Consider the following 23,699-nt stretch of genomic DNA (forward strand, 5'->3'; position numbering starts at 1 on the left):
TGACGGCACAAGTCAGATAAAAGATCTGCTCCCTGATAGCTCTAAAACGGATTTGATTTAACAGAGTAACATTTGGATCTAACATAATTGTTCACAAAGCAGAACAAGATAAAGGTATAAACTGGTGCTCCCGGTGATTGATGGGATTCATGCTTAACATTTATTTTAAGTTTGTATGTGTTAGATTCAGTATGTTCTTGTGTGTATCAGACAGTTGTATCCAGCTCAGCACTGATAGATCCATTCTAAAAGTAGATTTAAATCGCTGTAGAACGCGAGCACCTAAGTGAGATGTTTTATTGTCTCTTGTTTAACTTTGTGATGGTTATGTTACATTTCCTGAAATATCAAAATGTTGCACTGCTGATTCAAATTAGCAGCGGCACCAATTCCTAAGAGTGCAGCTAATCAGGAAAGAGGCCTGAGGACCAGTTCCCAACTAAATAAAAAAGATTGATTTAAAAAAAGTTCATTTAGAAAATAAGGAAAGGGGGATGTATGAAAGAGCTTTCAATGAAAATAAACCAGAAAAACAGCCTGTGGGCATTAGGAAAGTGTTAGGAAAGCATAACTAGTGATGTTACGTATTGTGCCGAGGCTTCGGAGTGTGTGTCGAGTAATCCCGGAAGTTTTTTGTGAAGCTTGTATCGAGGCTTTTATCGTTTTGGGCCAGTGACGTCACCGATGACAAACGAAGCCTCGCTGCCTGTCGATACCACGTGACTGCTTCAGGAAGTGCTTTAGATCGGTTGAACCACAACGCTCATATTACCCACGGATGTGTAATGCATCCGTGGGTAATATGAGCGTTGTGGTTCGTTGTATCGTTCTTATTATTAATAAGAACGATATTACCCCTCCTGTACCCGGGCCCGGTGACACGATGGAATTAAGAGAGCTCAGACCCTCACATATATTGAGGTCGGAACATGTCATAAGTATAAATAAATAAAAGCATAAATAAATGAAGGAATAAAAACATGAATAAATAAATCAATAAATACAGGAATAAATAGCATGCAGTGTTTTCAGATAGATTCAGTGTGGCTCAGCTGGAAAGCAGAAGGGTCAAGCTGCAGCCGCAACAAGATGGTACAAACAAACCACGCCCACTTGTACGCGACACTAACCCTAACCTAGATAGTATATATATCTAAAACTACAAGACGTTAATTACCTGTACTCTGTGTTCCATATTGGCTTTTTCTGCATTCTCTTTCCAAGTCTCTTTAAATATCCATGCATCAACGTCTCACGCTTTGGGCGCGCTCTCTTCTGACCATATTTGGAAGTTCAACTTCCTTCAAATTCCTAGAGTGGCAGCTGAAGGCCAAAGCCTCATGGTCATCACGGCAACGCCAACTCTACCGTTTTTAGATGTATTTAAAAATCTTCTCTGTTTAACATCAGCTTTGAATCATTCAGAATCCTCCTGTGTTTTCTCTGGTTTTCATAATCTTGACTCCCCAGGTGTCTCAAACGGTTTATGGAGGTAACACAACCACTGAGCTAAGGTGGGAGACAGCAATTCATAGCTTTCAATACCCTTACGAAAATTCCATCATCTGTGGCCAAAGAGCAGCAACTTTCCATAAGAGCATGAAACAAGAAAGAGGAATCTCGGAAGCATCTCGTTTTCCCTTGCACCCTGGTTTGAATATTTTCTTCCTGAACATAAACACAGTGAAAGGGAATAAAAGATGACAGGAGAACACTCTCAAATTCATCCCATTGATGGTTTTTCTCGGCTCCCAATAATTACAGAAAGAACTGCAGAATCTAACCGTGGGAAAGTCATTTCAGAAATAGAAAGCATATTTCTAACGCTAAGACCAGTAAAAGCAAGTATTAATTGGAATCTTGCGATAGGTCATACTATGGACTTTATCCTGGAAAATAATGCTCGGCAGCAATCTCAAGAGCTCCAACATTAGCAGAGTTGGGCAATGAAAGCATGTTTTCAACAGCTGGGGAGATAAAGAACATGTGTACATGAGTTTAAATCGCAACAGTTCTTCTTCAAGGAACATTTCCTCTCGCTTCTGTTGTGAATTGACCTGAGAAGTGAGTGCACACTGTTGATGTAGGCTACAACGGAGTCAAGGGTAGGTTGCATTGAACCATCTGCTGTCGCATTGTATACACCTGCGTCACAAGAATTGTACATCTTTGTTTTTAGTGACAGCTGTTGTAATGGAGGACACAAGTTTCAATCTGTTCTCAGGGACCTTTGCCATTCAGAATGCTACTCTTTCCATTGAATGGTATCTATACGCTTTGAAGTAAAATCAATCCACCTTGACAATAAGGCCGGACCTCTGTAAGAAAATAGTAACTTGTTTTCTGATTGCTATCTGAGTGGTACACACTTTCCGGGCCTTGACTATGTCCTTTGCAATGTTTGTTTCATGGTTAATATTTAGAAGGTTATTATCAATAGGCGCGTTCACACCGGAGTACTTTTCCCCACACTTTTCCCGTTTAGTTCCGTTAGTACCCCTTATGTTGCGTTCACACCAAAAAGAGTACTTAGTGCCGGGAACTTTTACCCCCATTGTTAGTGCCTGCTAGAGAGGTGGTACCAAAAAAGTACCAAAAAAGTGCCAATTTCTATTGGCTGGGCGAATTGCAAACCACGCCCCGTAAAACTCTGAAAAGAGGAGAGAGAATAATTTATGGCAACACAAAAAAAAACATGGGAGCGGTGGAGTGATGAAGAGGTATCAGCGTTCTGGCGATTTACTCCGGGGACTTCCGGCCGGGGACTTCGGGCGGCAGTATACGCCGTGAAGTTGTTTGCGGCCTGCCAGTAAACCCAAAGCAGAAGAAGACGAAGTGACGTCAGCGGCTCATTCGCGTAACCTTCCCTCAGGGAATTTATTCCGGTGTGTACAGCAAAGTACTTGGTGTGAAAGCGGCTAATAGGCAATATTGCCTCTCCTTGAGCATCTACCCATTCTTTACCATCATCATGATATTCTACAGCAGGTATGTCCATGCTAACGTGAAATATATATATTGAAGCTAGCTCCAATTCAGTAGCTAAGGTTCAAATGCTGTCACTGTAATGTCTGCATTTCCCCAAAGACATGGTTTGGAGTAGCACATAAAACATCATCCAGATACACAATCATTGAAAACAAACTCATTTCTCAAATTCTCTTAAATGACAAAATTACCCTTTGGTAATAAAATATATTTGAACAAATGTTGATACAAAATTAATTAATAATGTAATGTAATGTAATTAATTTATGCTAGTCTCACGATAACCTGTGGGTTATCGTGAGACTAGCATAAATGGTACTAATATTGGTAAGGTGTTCATATTCTGTTATTTTCCAGGTTCATACTGTATATTTTGTTCCTTTACTGGGACATGTCTCCATGCTTTAATGTCCAAAACGCTCTTTATTTTTCTCATACTGCCTACCTCTTTTCACCCTCTGTCTGAAACCAGAGCCGGCCAACTCTGTTGTGATTGGTCAATTGCTTAGCGATGTTGTGACAAAGGTAACTTCGTCACTGTGGACCAGGGGCGGACTGGCCATCGGGACATTCGGGACTAATCCCGATGGGCCGGTACTGAAGTGGGCCGGTCGGACGATGTGGGTCGGCCGGTAACCGGCCAGGGCTCGACATTATAAATGGCCCGCTGGCCCGGAAGCACTATTTAGACACCCTGGGCCAGCATAACGTAGCCTACTTTGCACTGGCCCGCTCGGGCCACTACAAATATTGCTTTAAAAAAATGGTCCTGTGGTATAGGTATTTTGACTAGCAATTTAGTTAAATTGTTTCGTTTATCAACGCTACAAAATAGCGTTCCGTGAGTTGTTGGGTGAAAAGCAATCAGCTGTTTGTGAGCGAGAGCGCGCTCCTTCACTACAGACTATCGCGCCACCTAACCATTCGCCAAAATGTTTTTAATACCAGCGGTAACCGGCCAAGCGCCGGGCAAAAAAACAATCTTCAAATAAAAGAAAGTCACCGGAGGAGTTAAAGGAGAGTGACAGGGAGCATGAGAAGAAGAGGGAGAGAACGTTTCAGCCAGCTTGATCGATGGAGTTGGCTTCTATAGAGTTGTGCAGTGGCGCGTCCTAAAACCCTTTTCTAATCTATCGTTTAGATTTATGATTCGAAAATTATAAAAGTAGGGTAGACATGTGGAGATTATCCGGCTGAACAAAACGTGCATTTATCAAACAGGTTTGTTTTCCACAGACCTTATTTCTAGCTATTTTCCAAAACCCTGTGGAGAAATCCCATTGCTTTCTGTCGAAGGAACCAGCAGCTTACTTCCTGGTTTCAGGACGCGTCACTGCACCTCTCAATATGATGCCAATATAAACAAGGTCTTCTGTCGGCTCTGTACATCAATGCCGACCTATTCTGACAAGTAAGTGAAGAGTAGACCATATAAAGGTATTGGCGAAATGTCCCAGCAGTTTAGGATAATGAAGGTTCCAATCTAATCTACTACATAGCAATTACATGTCTAACTCCTAATGACAGGAAGGCAAAAAGTGCATTATACAAATAATACTCATAATAATAGCAGACATTTTTTTAACAATGACCACAATATCATACACCAAATATGAACAATTGAGGAAGATGTGGAAGAACTGATTATTCAAATGTTATAGTACAAGTAGTAATGTAGTTAGTGCATACATTACTATGGCAACAAATGTGTTAATTTTCTTCATTTTTAGTCGATTTTTTTTTGGACGAATGCTCCGGGCCAGTGGTTACAATGGTGGGGCCAGTGATAATACAAGTCCGGGCCGGTGGACTTACCCTTAATGTCTACCTCTGCGTCACTAGCACACAAACCTATACTGTATAACACACTACAGGAAAGGGAAAACCCCATAAAACATAGTGCCTCTTTAATATTCACAAACTAGGTTTAAGAAAGTTAAAAAATCACACTCTTTTAAGAAGCAAATCATTCAAAAAGGGCCTTAAGACCAGAGTTTATGATCATATCTGCTCATTTGAGGTTTAGTGAAGTAAGGATCAGAGTGTTGGAGTGTTTCTCCACCTCTCCTAAGCCCTAGAGAAAGGGTGTTGCCTCACACTGGAGGGGAACTGCAGCCGGCTGCTTTTAATTGTTGATTAGGAGCCAACAGGTGATCTTAATAGCCTGCAAACAACTCAGTGGGGCTGTGACATTCAGCTAAAATGAACATTGTGAAACAGAAATGATAACAAGTAATTAAAAATAGGAGACGGCTACAAAATTGTCTCCAGCTCCGTGTTTTCCTTACAAACAAGTGAGGATAGTGCAATTGACACACAATCCAAAAATCGACACAATCTTCCTCAATATCAATGGAAAAGTTTTACAAACTTATTTTGTATTGGCCATAGTTTGAACAAGTTCCAGATTTAAGTGGTTCAGTTATCTCTGAATGACAACTCCCCCTGGCATGGGTCTGGGCAGCGGTGGGGTGGATGGCTTCAGGCGCTATAGGTGCTACAGTATGCGCTGTGTGGGACAGCCTAACAATATTTGTGTCTTGAGAGACAGATAGACAGGGATTAGGATTGTCTGCAGATATTGTGCAGGTGGGGGACCGTGTGCGATCCACCATTTAAGCTTTAAATCCAACTCGTTGGCTTTCCAAAGGTGCTATGGAGACAGAACAATTTGTATTATGTTGTCAATTCCACACTCACTTTGACACGATTTAGATGGTTTCCCACCACACGTCTTCCATATACTCTTTCTAATTCACACGGTTTGTATGTATGTGAGCAGTGGTGGCATGTACCTAAGTACATTAACTAAAATACAGTACTTAAGTATAACTTTGGGGTAATTGTACTTTACTTGAGTATTTCCATTTTCTGCTACTTTGTACTTCTAGTACAATACATTTCAAATGCGGATATTGTGATTTTACTCCAATACTTTTATTTTGGACTTTTTAAATGGTAACATGTTGATCATATACTGTGTAGATGCAGTACTAATTTTCCCAACAATTTCTAAAGTTTGCTATATATTGAGGAATTACATTTTTTTTATTACATGTATTTTCTAATGATAGAAACGTTAGAACATACATTTCCTACAATAATACAAACATTTTAATGAGTAATCTTACTTTTGATACTTGAGTACATTTAGCTAACAATACTTCTGTACTTTTACTTAACAAAACATTTGGAATTAAGAACCTGTACTTGTAATGAAGTACACTGAAACACTGACTTTAATTAAATGTATTATGTCAACAAATTACACATCATTGTATTAGGTCGAAAGAAATAATATGAAAAGTATAAGGTTAATTAATTAATGTTATTGCTTTCAACTAACCTTATACAACTATGTGTAATTTGTTTCAGTTTTTTCAGTGTATGTTTAAAATGTGGCATTAGCACTTTTACTTAACCCTTGGATGCATGAACGACCAATACCTACACTCTTCCATGAGTGGGGTAAAAAATGACCCCAATTAGAATCAATGTGTTTTTGCAATGAATTTAAAAAATGTCTTTAATTTTGGTTAAAGGTGATTATATTTATTATATTTGGGTCAACAAAAGACTGATTTTACATTTAACATGCTTATTTATAACTTTTATTAAAAAAAATCGCAAGAAATAACATCAAATATCTTCAAAAATTATTGTTAGTATGTCCATCTGTCTGGAGGACAAAAAAGAGAATGAACATACATAAGACCAGAACACTGTCCACTCACATGTGCCCACACCAACGTCTTTTCTCTATTCACTGTGTGCAGTTGTCACAAAGTATTTGCTTTTGGCTGTGACCATTGCACACTGGGGTACTGCATTTCCAACAGCGATTGGTGGCTTTGCGATCTTTGTTTCTTGGACACATCTGGCACCTCTTTCTCTTCTGTTGGCCCTCTGTGCTTCTCTCCTGTTGCTGGTTTGCAGCGTTTGTCACTCCACACCTTCCCATTGCTTCAGTGATGTAGGTTGGTAGGTTCGGACGTACCTTCCAGTCGACTTTTCATGTGAGGAGTCAGAAGCTCCTTTGAGAGCTCTGTGAGGAAATGTCGCCGTGCGTTGGTGATACCTGTGGAAATGTCTGGGTGCTGAGCCCTGAAAAATGAGTAGGCGTTTAGAGTGGCTATATCAATCATGTTGTACCACAGCACCATGGGCCACCTCTGTGTCTGGCGCTCGCAGGTGTAGTAGCCAACCATCTGGTCAACGGTATCTACAGCTCCTTTGGTCTGGTTGTACAGTAGAAGAGGATTATTTCTGTTTTTTTCTTTTGGCTGTTTTCATCCACCATCTTGCTGTGGTGCATTGTGCTGAGAAGCAGAACAGCCTTTCCCTTTTTTCTGATATAGCTGATCATGGTCATGCTGCCATTGAACCCAAATGCAGTGCTGTGGATCTCCCTCGACTTGGAAGCCTTCATCACTGGAGGGATGTCTGGCTTGTTCTGTCGCAATGTTCCCACAATAGTCAGACCCTTCTCCAGGAGATGCTCTGCAAGAGGCACACTGGTGAATAAGTTGTCTGTGGTGATGTTGCGACCTGTGTGGCTGAATCCACTGCACGGACAGTGTTTTCCCCTAGATTATTATGGACTTCTTTCCCTGGTTGTCTCCCTGTGTGCACAATTCCATCAATTGCATAAGGGGTGCGTGCATCACAAACCCAGAATATCTTTATGCCGTACTTGGCAGGCTTGCTTGGCGTATACTGCAAAAACTTGGTCCTCCCTCGAAATGGTACAAGTTGTTCGTCCACTGTGACACAATCACTGGGGATGAATTTCTGCCTGCAGTTGACCAGGAACAGGTCGAATATGTAGCGGAAGGCTGTCATGTGGTCTGTTTCCAGTCGGGAGGCTCTGGTCCTCTTGTCATCAAAGCGCAGCAAACGGCGAATATCTTCGAAACGTCCAATTGACATTGTGGCCTTGTACATTGGGTTGTTTAGAGGACTCCCAAAGAGCACACGGATTGGTACATCCCAGTTGTTCTCACTTCCTGCAAGAATGGTCAATCCAATGAAGGCCATGAGCTCCTCTTTGCTTAGATTTGTCCACTCTTTTCCTCTGTTTGTTGCGACACTTCTTCCCTCCATGTTTGTGCATCTCAACACCTTTTCTAATATACTATCAGTGATAAAGAGCTTCCATACATCTATTGGAGAGACAGTGCTAAACCCATATGCAGGCCCTGACCGACTTCTCAGTAAATTGTGGCTTGGTGTTTTAACCTGGGTGGGAGGTAACTCTGCCCAGTAAGAGCCCTTGCGGCTCATTCTGTTGGACACAATATCCATTTCCTCTTCGGAGGAGTCAGAGGACTCCTCCGTGTCTGACTGATCTTGTTCGGCAGGCGCAGGTTGGTTCCCAGACGGCCTGACATGTCCAGGTGGACAATAATCTGGATCCTCTACATCTGAGATGTCAGATCCTGAGTCAATCCCACCGATGGGCTCTTCATCATATCTCGAGCAACGTCTTCGGGTATCCTAGCTGGCCTCCAAGTAGCCATGATAGTCTAGATGAGAAAACATAAAACAGACAATGTTTGAATGACACACAAAACTATAAATCAATATGTATCTATCTAAGTAAATGTCTGTGCATTTATATGTAAGTAAAGGCACAGACATGCATGTGTGTACACACACACACACACACACACACACACACACACACACACACACACACACACACACACACACACACACACACACACACACACACACACACACACACACACACACATCAATATTCAATAATCATATAATAGGTTACCTAACAGGTTAGCTTTTATTAGAAGGAATTATGAATACAGTGACAAATGCAGTAATATCAGCTGGTTTACTAAGCTAGTGTAATGTTAGCTAGCTTAGTAAGCTAGTGTAATGTTAGCTAGCTTAGTAAACTAGCTAACAGAGTACTAACATTACTACTAACATTATTTTGTAGTTAGCTAACTAGTGTCTACTTTGTTGACCAACATGATACTCTATCACAGAAAAGTAATGGAGTTGATAAATGAAGATAACACTTACATGTATGCTGCTGTGTCAAACTGACCTCCTGGTGGTGAGACTGCATGCATCAGATGTGTAAGTGGGACAGAACATGTATCCTGACTGTCACAGTTGGTAAGAATCAAAGGTTTTCAAAGCAAACCCTTGAGATTCTGTAGGAAATGCTCTGGGTCATTTTTGACCCCGCTTATAAAAAACTGGGGTAGTGACACAAAAACTGCAATTTCTTAAAATGTATAAAAACATTTAAAAAAAATTCAAATGGCCTCAAGTCACAAACATGTTTTATGAGGAATACCTGGAATATGGAAGTGTAAAAACTTTTAATTTCAGAGATTTTGAAAAATAACAACCCTCGGGGTAATTTTTGACCCCACTTATGCATCTAAGGGAAACATTTTTTGTCAAATTCACATGCAATGGAGGAAAAAGCACTCAGATACCGAGTGCTTTTTCCTCCATTGCATGTGCATTTGACAAAAGGACAACGCATAGCCCACAGGGCCCAATTACAAGGCTCCACCTGCTTCCACAGAGTTATAGCTCCATATAAAGATACAATTTGCTGCACAGGTTTAGGAATGGTGTGGTCACTTGCTGTTTAGCTCGGATGAAAAAGCAGTTTACTGTAACTGTTACTGCTGTGATATTTTTCTCAGAACTCAAGGGAGCAATTTGCCCTCAAACTGCTTCTCTTCTTTGGACTTTGCCACGATGAAATATTTATCATGGAAAACACTTCAAGTAACAAGGACAATACATTTTGGATGGAACACTTGATTCAGTACTATTTAGAGGAAACAATTTAGCCGCGTTAGCTACATTGGCTGCATTTCATTTATTTGGTAACGTTTTTTTAAGATGTTATTATTTAACAGCTTTTGTAGTCTTCACAGCATGATTGTGGATGCAAAACAAATGTAACATTTAAAGGGGACCCATCATGCAAAATGCACTTTTGTACATCTTTTATACATGAATATGTGTCCCCGGTGTGTCAGGGACCTCACCAAGTGTCAGAAAACACAACCCTCTCTCTTTTCCTCCGTACCCAAATCTCTAAAAACGGGGCTGCAACGGAGCTGATTATTATTTGAATTTTTCTGACGTTAGAAAAGGGGTGCTCCACCTATACTGTATGGGCAACTCTCCACCTATAAGGGGAATGAAAGACCGCTTGAAAGCGCTGGAGGTGCTGTAGTACATATGCCAGACCTGTAAGTGGCGCTGTAGTCTACCACACAAGCAGAATCAGCCCCTGCAAAAACAGGGCTGGAAAAGAGCAAATAGAGTGAAATGAGGCATGGCTAAAATGCATGATCTGTTTGGTATTTTGAAAAAAGAACTTCACAGATATGTTTTATATAGGTATGGCCCTACAATATTATGTTTAAAATATAGCATGATAGGACCACTTTAAATAATCCTCTGGGTAAACCACCCCTTTATCTAGGTGAACATAAATGAATAATAATGAATGAGCTTCACACAATTCAGACAGTAGACATGTTTATTCAAGATGTTCCAACATGCAAAACTGATTATGCAAGATATGTGTTTATGTAGTGCCGACATCTCAGGGAAGAGGCTATTTTAGTCACAGGAAATGTCAGAAACATACATTTTCATCTACACCTTGTGATTGCAGAGCTTCTAAAAGTCCACTTTATATTTCAAAAGAACATTATGAATTGCAGAGTGGGTTGTGATGTTTTACTGTATGACGCTCACAAGAGACCTGACTGCATTCATTGTTGCTCCTTTCTATCTTGTGTTAGATCTCAATGCTGCAGGAGAGGGATCATTTCATGAAATGCTCTCAACATGCGGTCGACAACCTTTTCAGTCTGATTATGTGTAACATTTCCCTGAAAGGCTGATTTGTGACTCATGACATTTGGCTAATTGCAGCATTCAAACAGTTTGCTGGTTAACATGAAACCCACCTGAGGCTGAGTCGCGCTCTGCGGCTCCCACACCCCGAGGGTGAGCCACAGGCCGGCGCTCTCCTGGCCTTTAGCTCCCTCAGTGACCAATTTATTCTCATCTTGTTCTTCTACTTCCTTTATGTCGCTCCTGACATGAAGCAGCTAGGCCTATGGAGGTCTCTGGCAGAGGGCATCGAGGTAAGTGCAGAAAGGATAGTTAGTATACTGTCTTACCTTAGCTGACTTACAGATCCACACACTGGCTTTAATCCTGGAACCCAGACCCAGCAGCTGGAAGCTCCTCTGGAAATTGGATCAGTCTAACATTTCGACAGCTGGCTATATGAGACTCCCATGACAAGATCTCTAAGAGGATCAAAAACAATAAATAAACAGCAAGTGTTTTTATTTCTCAGTTTCCCAGTCCCAGAGAATGTACTTTTCGGTGAAAAATAAAAAAAGTTTAAGGATAAATACTTGGACATTCATTGATTTTCAAACTATGGAAATATATGTATTAGAACTTTTTTGTTGGAAAATAATAATATTGATATTAGGTATAAATACTAACTTTTTCTGTGTCTTTTTTTAATGGTATTCATAGCCCTAACAATTTGATTCAAATGATGTCATAGCAATATGAAAAGGTACGCAAAATAAATAATTATGCAATCACTCAATTCATGTTTGACTTTTTTTTGTAAAGTTTGTCTCTTTTAGGAGAATTAATTACATTCAAAAGATGAGTTTAGCTCAGTGGAGTTAGAATCTATATTACCATAGCTGTATAAAAAGCATATGGACAATTGCACTAATGGAAGTGAAAAGACTACCAGGATAAGTCCTAACATAATTGTTTTATAATTTGTATTACAAACATGTCTGGAGAGGCAATACAAACAGAGTATAAACTCCTCAAAACACAAACCACACATTGATAGCAGAGTACAATTGTGTGGCAGTATTTAACTGACACAGTATAACAAATAGCAAAAATAATAACCTCTTTCAAATACATGTATCTGCATCCTAAAATGCATTGTTAATCTTTCTGTCAGTTTGTCCTGTGGCCTAATATCCTGACGATGTAGTTCATGTCACTGTCTATGTTGTCACAGCCTCTCATTATGCTACAACATTAGATATTTAGATTTTATAACAAACTTGTCTCTAAAAGCCCCTCTCTTGCTGCCAGATAAAGCCACGGCATCATCCTCTCTGCAGCTTTTGACGACTTAGCATTCCCTTCTCATCCGCCGCAGTAAGTCCTCTCTTAGCGTCGCATGCTCTTATAGTGACAGACCGTGATATATCTCCATAAACAAATCTGAATTTACTGGGTCGAGCTCCACCTCCACCAGATTCATTATCTCTGACACCTCCTAATTCCTCACCAACTGTCTGCTTTAAGAGAAAGTAATCTTCCTCAAACACAACTGCAATAAATTTGAAATCATAAATTCGCACTTCATTACTCCATCTCTACCCCCCCGAACCCCTCTCGTCTGCACTCATAACTTCTCCCTCTACACCAGTGTCACTTCACCCCCCCTGTCTCCTTCCAAGTATGTCAATGACACACGAAACACCCCCCTCTCAGAGCCTCCTATCTCTGACACCACCTGTTTGTTTCACTGCTCTGGAGCTAATCAATGTCTCCATCACCTCCAGACTTCTTCCCTGCACCTCCTCAATAAACATCATTATGTCGCCTGAATGTTCCTGTTCCAGAGGCTAAAAACCTCCAATGGCTTCCACAAAAATATGTCGGATTATCCTAAGATTCAACATTTGGTGTGCGATAATGGGAGGAAATTGAGCACAAATGGCATATGGTGCGGTTCAGCTGGTAGGTCAGGGGAGTGTTTTCATTCGCAGCACTCAGCCATACTTTCTGTATAGATGTGTCGCCTTTATAAAGACTTGTTCGGGGGGGGTTGACAGCCATCAGTTTCACTTTTTTCTGTCAGCCTCTCGAGCAATTCCACCACATTTGCCCTATACTGTAGCTGTCAAAGCCGTTTTTGTGCCGACAGATTGCAGAGAATCTGCCGGATAAACACGGCAAAATTGAAAATGAAAGTTGGCAGCACACACAGGCACGTACGAGCACACACACACACACACACACACACACACACACACACACACACACACACACACACACACACACACACACACACACACACACACACACACACACACACACACACACACACACACACACACACACACACACACACACATGCACACACAGTATCTTAGAAACCAAGGCAAACGCTTGTGAATATCCTACTGTAGACAGTTGTCCTTGACAAATAGAAAAAAGGAGAAGGATGGGGATGAAGGCAGCCACTCAGCGCGTTGAGAGGAAAACAGCTTCACCCACACAAGGGCCTCACAATTCTATTTGGTTGCAATCAAGTTATTGGAATAATTCATGAAGAGGCTGATTGCATGAATGACTTAGTAAACATAATGTAAAAAAATATGAAATGATGCATATTTAAGTTTCCATTTGTCTATGCACACTTGTATTAAATCGCCTGGGAGGCAATAATGAAGAAGATGACTTGATACTGTCAGAGAGTATCGGTATTTTTTATTAAGCAATCATTGTGTAGATTGGAGTGGACAGAGTTGAAATGATGTATCTACCATTAAGACATCAATAAAGCTTCGAGAGATAATTGTACAAAAGAGATAGGGTGGATCACATTGTATAGCAGATGCTGACAGTTGATAAAGAAAATCAGCCTCTCAGCACAAGGACACACACAAGATGCTCTCACAGTGACTGAAAGTAGCCTTTGCACCTGTCACTTACTGGCAAGAATGCATACATTGGTGGGAAGAGTCGTTTATAATATTCCAATATGCTGAACATTTCCCCACAGCCCCCATTATTGATAAATACTGATTTACAAATAAAATAATTCCAAAATAAATATAACTAATGCTAGTATTAGCGTGAACTGCAGTTCTGTGTGCGCTTTATTCACAAAGAACAAAGATACATGTGATATTCTTTCCAGGTTGTGTCAATGAGCAGTTATCCTGATAATACAGATAAGATAACTTCAGCAGAAATAAAAAATGTTATACTTTACATAAAAAAAGAAGTTTCCAACATGGTGTATTGAAATTCACCAGAATGCACACAATAACATGAGTGACGTTCATCATTGAGGAGGACCCAAAGACCACTCAGTAGACTCAGTACAGTGTGTGACCCCCCAAATGTCGTGATAGACAGCAAGGATCGTAATGCAGAAATGAATCATGTATTATGAACGATGACACCAATTCAGCAAGAACATGTTAAAATCAAATAGTGACAGAAAACATTGTAGATGTTCCATATGTTGTGTTTATTGCTTCATTTGCTGATTGTGTGCTTTAAGTAGTCAATATTAAAATGTATATCCTGTGTGGCTTATACTGTGTAAGGCTAAATGGCAATCCTTAAAACAATTGTTTGATAGTCATACACTAACTATTTACTATGCATTGTTTTCATTTCGTAGATCATGAGAATTACTAAGAGCAATGAGTTTTTTTCTTTTCATACATTTAGTTAATGTTCACTTTGTGTCACAAAGCAAAAGTGAGCTGGTAGACTGAAGTAAATCATCTGTAGCTGCTCGTCACATTCATATTAGTATGCATCAGTGAGTCTACAGAGTGGCCCTCATGGTTGCACTCCACTTGGTTCTGTACCCACAAACCCTGTGCAGGTGCTGCTGTGCTTATCTAGGAGACATATCGGCTGAGCTGGCACTTCACTGAGAAGCATGACACTACTTGAAAAGTTGAGGAGACTAGACTACCTCTTCTGCTATTCTGTTACCGATGGCAGTGTGTATTCTGAACACATTTGATTGAGTTGGAAAACAGCCAAGTGGGAAGTTAAATTGTTTCTAGGTTGAGTGGAGCGTTTAAGGAAAATGTAAGGTTTAATTAGTGAAAAAGGCTTTAATCAATATGTCTGTCTCCTGGTCTGTTCCGGTCATTCAGCCTTCTGAAATGAGTCCTACATCTGTAGATAAGATATACATTTTAAAATAATGACTCAAATGTAACCTGCAACATCATTTTTTTGTCATTATTTTTAGAATGACTAAAAGAGGAAAGTGGCAGGACATCAAAACAATAAGACAGTTTAAATAGACAATAAAATAGTTTGTAGGATTAAGTGCCATCTAGTGTTCTGGGTGGAGATTGCAACCAACAAAAAAAACCTCGATTTACCGCTACATTTAAGATGTTGGTTTGCTACATGTTGTAGTTTCAGGTTTGAAAGTAATTGTTACGGTTGCTGTTTGTCTGCTCATTAATCTGTCTGTGAGTGTTTTCAGCTGTGTGTGTGTTTATGTAAATGAGCTGTGTGGTTGCTCCAACATCATTGGCTGCCCATCTCCTGGTCCGCCTCTGAAGATGGTGATTGGATTGACGTCGTCCAATCGCAGCGCACAGCCGGCGCACACCTGCTGGGGAGGAGTACAAAGGACTATCACCACTCTGGAGGCTCTGTTGAGGAACAGACGCCTCTCGCTACTTACTCTCGGTCTGTGGTTAACTCGTGCGGTCTGTGTCAGGTAGTGTGATATTGTGTGTTAGTAGTGCCTAGAGTAGCTTAGTTAGAGGTTAGAGTAGCTTAGGTTTTGGGACTGTTGCCTTTAGTTTAGCTGTGTGTTTTGTATATATGTCCTGTGTTAGTCTGTACCACTTTTATAGTGAGGGTTTTTGTTTCTATTTAGTTCCGTTATTATCTATTCTTTTCTGAATGCCTTTAGACTCCTTTTGAGTCCTCCTTTTGTTCGGTTATTCGTCAGCCGGTGCCCTTTTGGCCCTTTTGTTTGTTCAGGCTGCGTGCCTTCCATTTTGTTACACCTTGCTTTATAATAAAACCATTTATAACTATTACCAATTCCAATCTGGTCGTGTCGCTTCCCTTTTGGTTCCCTGGCCTAGCCCAATAGGGAACGTAACAGTAATGCACTGTCATTCCTATTACATGTATAGTGTATCCCACAGTATCAATGTGTATGTATTCAACGTAATTGTTAACCAGGTGGTAAAGAGACATGTCTCCATGCTTTAATGTTCAAAAAGCTCTTTATTGTTCTCCTACTGCCTGTGCTGCAACACCTCTTTTCACCCTCTGTCTGAAACCAGAGCCCAGCCTGCTCTGATTGGTTAGCTGGCTGGATCTGTTATGATTGGTCAACAGCTTAGAGATGTCCCGCCTATTGCAATTTTCAGACAATTTTCCTAATGTTTATGAACTGTCCTGTTAATTAAAGAGGCCCTATTGTGATTTGTGTGGTTTTCCCTTTACTGTAGTGTGTTCTATAGGCGCTGAGGAACAGCAGAGTGCGTGTTGACACTCCCCTTATTGTGCGTCAGCAGAAACTGGCTACAAGTGTCTTAGGTTCAAGTTAGACTAACTAAAGTCTGGGTTAGTGTTCATGACTTCATGTTTATGTCATCTTAATGTTTAATCTCAATGCACACACATTTTCAAGTGCTTTCCAATAGTATAACATAGTTGTATCCCACTGTTAAATAACCTGTTCAATACAAACATGCCTTGTACAAATTAAATAACATTTCTGTGAACTGATATTTGTTGAGTGAGCTTATTAGAGGATGTTCCCTGAAAGATTGTAAAATGTCAATGAAGATGTCAGACTTATATTTGTTAATAATTACATACAACACATGGAATTTGTGTGTGTGTGTGTGTTCCAAGTGAATCTGCGGCCCCCTGGTGGCCCGTACATAAATGATGTGGCCCCCACCACCATCCAAGTTGCCCATCCCTGATGTAAATGGTCTGCAAACGTCACAATCCCTCCCTGCCTGAAATGCCTCTCCTTTGTTTACTTCGGTAACATAGTGACATCACTGTGTAAACCTTGTGCTTCCGACCAGAGCAGACTGGGCTCTAGTTTCAGACAGAGGGTGAAAAGAGGTGCTGCAGCTCAGGAAGTATGAGAAAAATAAAGAGCTTTTTGAACATTAAAGCATGGAGACGTGTCAGAGTCGAGGCACAGAATATGAATAAGAACCTGAAAATGTGCTCTTAAACACAATATTAACATTTTCCTAACCAGTGTATCAGGTAATCATCCCTGAGTTATGCCTTTGTAATATCACAGGGAACCCCAGTGAAGTCAAAATATTTGAAATGAAGGAGCACAGAAGGTCAGAGCACTTCCTCACCTCACTTATCCTCGCTGAGTGGAGACGGTTCAGGATCAACCTCGTTAATAAATCACAATGACTTCTGTATAATTATAAAATTGCCGTAATTATTTGTACACTTACTGTGTGACTCAAGGAAAACTAAACTGACACTCACACACGTGCACTGAAAGACATCTGGGAAACATTTTGTTCCTTCCAGCAGCACACAGCTGCTCCGCTGATGAAAGTTCATAAGTGAGGTTAATTAAACAGCATGTCTCATCACATCCTCACTGTTCTCTTTTCTCCCGTCTTCCTCAGGCACATCACCTCGAAACCACAGAGCTGTGGGGGTTTACCTCTGGGATAAACTGAAGGCATTCAGCGGAAAATAAATAAAAAGCAGGGACTAAATAAAAACAAACAAGTGTCTTTCCAAGATCTTTGAAGATGGTTTAAAAACAAAGAAATGGAGCAAAAATGCAATTGAATAATTTGTAATTGAATTTGATTTTACATTTTATAATGTTAATAACTGAAGATCGCTTTTAAGACTTGTTTCCTTGTTGTCATTTCAGCTCACATAGATTTTTTTTCAATCTCGTGAAAGGATTATATCCAATTATATTAACAAAAGCCTTTCATGTATAATGTAGAATAAACTTCATGAACTTACAATATGATATCCCTTCTTATATTCTCAAAGTCTTACTGTATGTGTGTCATTTTCTTTCAAGGTCTTTAAACAAATGATACAAAGTCATTATATCAGAGTTGTGTGTTTTATCTCATCTCAGGTAACAGGTGAAAGCAGGGCTAGGAAACATAAAACTGAACATACTTATTTTTCTTCTTAGCTTTAGTTTGGACTGAAATCTTTGAAACACACGATTGAGTCCCTTGGTTGCCAAGTTGGTTGAAGCCTTAAAACGGTGGGTTACATATTGTAACCCTGGTAATATAAGCACAGGCTCCGCCCTCTACTGGACTCTATGGATACCCTTAACCATGCTATGCGAGCATTCACATACTGAGTTGCATAAACATAGCTGGCCAATCAGGGCGAGCCTACCTGAATGCGCGCACAGGCACACAGTATATAAGGCGGCCACGCCCCCTGATCCTGTTATCCTACACCCTCTTCAGCGAGCGGCATTGGAAAGACAAGGCCCCTAGGTAGAGGGCTCCGCCTGTGCTAATATACCAGGGTTACAATATATAACCCACCGTTATATTTCACACAGGCTCCGCCCTCTACTGGACTCTATGGGTGCAGTGGGTGGAGCCCTGATGGATACACGCCCTGTCGTTCCACAACATCGACCCATCACACTGCCCCTGACCGGCTTTTGGTCCCCACACTCACACACGCTTACCTCGTGTAGTGTGCATGGAAAATAGTGAGTAAGGCGAGGAGCGTCCTCCAATCCTGTATGGGGTTTACAGCATACTGCGTTTCCCGGGTCCCTAAGGCGCATGGGAAAACATAAGCGCACTATGTGCCGGGGGGGGGGTCAGATGCCTACTGACCCACAGCCCCCCCCCCCCCCTCACCGGTCGCAAGCACAGAGGATGAGAAGGAGTCAGACATGTCCAAGAGATAAGACCTTATGAAGGTGCCTGGCGTAGACCAAGACGCCGCTATGCATATGTCCTCCACACTCACGCCGTTGAATAAGGCTGATGACATGGTCATACCCCGTGTGGAGCGTGCATGGACCCCAGTGGGGAAGGCCCTCTCCACTGTTCGGTGCGCCTAATGGAAGCCGTGCGCTCTACATAACATGCCAGCGCACGCACCGGGCAGAGGAGGTGTAATTTAGCCTCCCTTTCCCCAATATGGGGTGGAAGACTAAAGCCGTTCAACTGTATAACACTTGACCTGAAAGGAACTCCCTAGGTTGTTGGGAACAAAGGAGGGGTTCGGTCTGAGTATCACCCCACTACGGTCACCCCGGATCAAAAGGCAACTCGGGTGTACCCACAGAGCGGTCAGCTCGGACACTCTTTTGGCCGAAGTCAAGGCAATGACAGTGCCTTCAGGGAGGAGAGCTCCAGAGGCTCAAATGGTTCTGTGACCAGAGCCTCGAGCACCAACGACAGGTCCCACTGGGCGCTGTCTCCTGACCCCCTGCAAAAACCGCACCATAAGCGGCTGACTGAAGGCTGACCTGCCGCCAAATCGCTCATGGCAGAATGAAATGGCTGCTGAATACACTTTAATTGTGGAATAAGCAAGCCCCCTGTCCACCAGTAACTGTAAGTAGGACAGAATAGAGACTAACTCACAAGACATAGGCTCTAGACTCCTTTCTTCACACCATCGCTGGAATCCCAACCACTTTGGCCTGTAACAGGCTGTGGTGGATTCTGCTCTTGCTGCTTGGATAGTCTGAATAACCTCGTCAGACAATCCCCCCTGTCTCAGCCTGTCCCTCTCAGGAGCCAAGCCTGAGAGGTTGGCCCAGAGTGGGTAATGCCCCCATTGCACCTGTCTCCTGAGACAGCGCTCCCCAAACCTGAGGCACCGCCCAAGGCTGGTCCACCATCATCTATGTCACCTCTGCATACCATGGCGCCGAACGCCGACCTGGGGCCACTAGGATGACTGACGGATGTTCCCGTCTCACCCTCTCCAGGAGGGGGAGAATGAGACGCAGCGGTGGAAAGGCGTAGAGCAGCTTTCTTGGCCATGGCTCGTGTGCAAACGCGTCCACCCCCAAGGGTGGATTGTCCCGCAGAGCCATGGAAAACCACAGTGGCTGTTGCGCCGGTTGGCAAACAGGTCCACCTCCGCTCTCCCGAACTGGGCGTGAACACCGTGATGTAGGAGGTCACTCGCCCCAGTGGAGTTCCCCTCCGCAGATGTTTTGGGGACCCCCAGTATCCACTGATACTCCAATCCACCACTCTGATCCACCATCCACGGATGGTCACCAGACGTCGTTTGTGCCTCTTGGGATCTAAAGGAAGACCGGCAAACAGCCTCTGCAGGTGACGCATAATGCAGTAAGCCTGCAGGTGAGGTATGGGGCTGCTCTTCTTCCAATTGACCACAATCCACTTGGATCAATTGGGCTGTGTTTGCCCCTTCCCTGGACCTGGGGCGCCCGCTATTAAGCCAGGGCATGAAGAACCGGCCCGGGTCTTCTTTCATCTTCTTTCAAACGTCTTTGCTTTCTCTGCATCAGTTGTTGCTCGCTCGCTGAAGAGAAAAAGGATAACAGGATCAGGAGGCGTGGCCGCCTTATATACTGTGTGCGCATTCAGGGAGGCTCGCCCTGATTGGCCGGCTACGTTTATGCAACTCAGTATGTGAATGCGTGCATAGCATGGTTAAGGGTAGTACCCATAGAGTCCAGTAGAGGGCGGAGCCTGTGTGAAATATAACCACAACTTGGAGAAAGAAATCACATTCAAAATAAGAAAATGTGTACAAAGGAGGTTTTCTAAACTCTCAAATTAGGTTTCAAAATGTAAAAAAAACCCATGAAGAAGAAAAAACAAGACAGCAAAGATTTTACAAAGGGCCAAAGACCATGGTTTAACATCTGCTAATATAAGGTGTGCATTAGGTGAAGGAATCATCCTAATGTCCTTGGCGTGCAGTTCTCAAACTCTCTTAAGCTCTATAGAAAGGTTGTTGTCTCACTCTGATTGGCCGAGAGGGGAAACACACCAGCTGCTCTCAATTCTTAATTAGGAGCCAACAGGTGATCTGAACAACCTGCAATAAAGTCATGTGATATTCAGCTACACCAGGCTCACTGCAGACCCTTTGACATTTAAAAAAAATACATTTAATTAATTAATAAAAAATGTGCCCTCTACATGGGACGTGGTTCTCTCTAAAAGTGTAATTTGAAACCGTAATGCAAATGAATGACCCATTGTATGACTAAGGGTCACTTTAAAGGCTTGATTTCCTTGATGGCATTTCTACACAAAGCAGTTTTTCACTTCTTCTTTGCCATTTCTGGTTACTAATTTTGGAAACACTGAATTTCATTTGGGACTACAATGACAATCTGCTATAACTAAGTTCAAAGAACGACATTATATGTAATTGTTGCTTAAGGAACAGCAATATTTATTCAAACAGAGTAGTTAAAGTGACAAATTTGTTCCATATTTAACTTACAGAATAGGGCTGGACAATATGACCAAAATGTATCACACAATGCAAATGTAACATTAGATCTATAAATAATACAATATCAATATATGTTTTTAATACAACATTTTCTGATTATATTCACTTTCTTACACTGACTTTCTGATATTTGTAGTTTTTTATAATTTATATAATTATTGAAAATGTGTCTCATTGATCAGTACTTAGATAAATGACACCTATTGTCCAGCCCTGCTCCAAAGAGCTATGGCAAAGGTCAGGGGAACACAGGGCTGATGACATGGGCTTCAGTGGAGAAAACAAAAAATGGAACCAGTCCCTAAACAAGTTTTTTTTTTCATCATCCCAAAAGGACGATTAAGCAGTCAAGATGTTAAGTAAAAGCTCTTACAGGTGAATCTGCATGCAATTCTCTCAGTACACACAACACATCTGTATGAAAGCAGCTTACATGTACGCAACTGAATGCACAATCACAATCAACAATCGTTTTCTCAGCCTGAACGAAATGATTGACGAAGCCTGTTTTTCCTCCAGACTGGAATTCATAATAATAAAGACTTAGAATAAAAGTGATTGTGCTTTTATAACCAAAGTAGGACAAATAATACAAAGACAAGATGTACATCACTTATAAAACATTAACACTGTTATATAAAATTTGAATTTGAAGCACTTCTGTGGCAGTAAACAATTTCAGGAATTTACAAGATGGCTGGTAATGAACTGGATATCAATTACAGGAAAAAAGAACAAGACAACTGACAAGCAAAGATCAGGTACGGCGCCGCATCGAGCAGACACCACGGACGATGTTTGTGTAGACACTCACGGTCGCCATTAAATGTGCATTCATGTTGCTTTACTGAGGGGAAACCAGCAGTGGACTCCTGCAGGCCGGCACCCGAAAAGCTAACTAATTGAAGTCCACAGGCTCAAACATGAGGGCACTTTTTTCTTTTTTTTTCAACACCAAATGAGAATTCGAAGTATAAAACATTAGCATGTATTGTGCAGTATTTCTAAAGTATTTTTTCCATCCTTTAATGGTCAAAGTCCTTCGTCTGAAGCAACGGTAGGTTTTCTTTTTGTGCACGGTTTGCTTCTTAGCTTTTGAGGAACTGTGGAAAGAAAATATTGTCATTTATTTTTCTCTCCTTAAATCAAAGATATTAAAATAAACATGGTAACACTTTATAGCAGCGTGGGTACTTAAACTCAGAATGGAGTATTCTGTGTCTTGGTATGCACCACATATACCAAAGCTAATTCATTGTATGTGTAAAGATGCATGGTCATAAAACTGATTATGATACATTCTCAACTTCTTGTAGCGCTGTATAATTTTACTCATGAACATGTGTTATAATTATTTTTTTTCCCTTTTAAACTGTGGGTTTTCTCTGGAAGTATTTCCTTGTACAATGTGAGGGTCTAAGGCAGGGGTGTCAAACTCAATTTCATCGCGGGCCACATCAGCATTATGGTTGCACTCAAAGGGCCGGTTGTAACTATATAAAATATACATATATATATAATATATATAAAATAATGTGTTATATTACATTATTGCCTCTGAATTGGATTATTATCGGATAGGATAATGACTTAGTAATTAACTACGTCTGAAAGCAAATAATTGCAAGTCTCTTCAGTGCGCATGTCACAAAACGAGATGCATTGTGGGACATGTAGTTTATGGGCAACCTGATTCTGTAAAGCGGCATTTAATCGTATAATAAACGTATTACATTCTTTGCAAGCTCTTGCGGGGCCACATAAAATGAAGTCGCGGGCCGGATGTGGCCCCCGGGCCTTGAGTTTGACACCACTGGTCTAAGGATAGAGGGTGTCGTTTTTCTCATACTGATATTCTGAACAATCTGTGCTGTTGTATTTGCTGTAAAGTGTCTCTACTGTAGGCTAATTTTATTATATGTACAGCACTTTGGCTCGACCAAAAATGGTTTATAAATGTGCTATACAAATAAAACTTGATTTGATTTGAAATATAACATTATAAAGCATTTACTAATTACGTATAAGGTCAAGTATCATACAACTTAATAATTGCTTTTTACTGACAATCATTTTGCAAGGATCGTGCATTGAAATCAACTTGGTTGTAAAACATTAGAATATTTAAATAATGCATTTTTATCATAATTGTTTTGCTTAGAGTAAAGCTTAATGTAGCTGAATAAAATATTACTTAATCTCTGCATACAAAACAGGGTAAACTAAATTGTATTCAACTTATTTATGACTACTTCTAGTGATTAAAAACAGCTTGTGATGTATTTAACGTGCCTTTACCCCTGGGATGTCATGTCTTCACTTAAAGCACTCAATGACCACTTAATGTAACAAATAATCCCATTGTAAGGCATTATAAAAGGGATTCATGTATATAAAAACATTATAATGTT

The 23,699-nt window shown here is 41.1% G+C and overlaps 1 protein-coding gene across 1 annotated transcript in view; it reads right to left on the bottom strand.

Moving 5' to 3' along the window:
- Positions 1-21,201: 21,201 nt before the first annotated feature.
- The window catches only part of LOC117458859 (roundabout homolog 1-like), a 127,759-nt gene continuing 125,261 nt past the window's right edge, over positions 21,202-23,699 (bottom strand). The window contains exon 29 of the mRNA XM_034099553.1: positions 21,202-22,391. Within this exon, the coding sequence (XP_033955444.1) occupies positions 22,377-22,391 (15 nt within the window). The 3' untranslated portion in view covers positions 21,202-22,376. The remainder of the gene's footprint in view (positions 22,392-23,699) is intronic.

The sequence above is a fragment of the Pseudochaenichthys georgianus genome, chromosome 14 (genome assembly GCF_902827115.2).
Source record: "Pseudochaenichthys georgianus chromosome 14, fPseGeo1.2, whole genome shotgun sequence".
Taxonomy (NCBI): Eukaryota; Metazoa; Chordata; class Actinopteri; order Perciformes; family Channichthyidae; genus Pseudochaenichthys; species Pseudochaenichthys georgianus.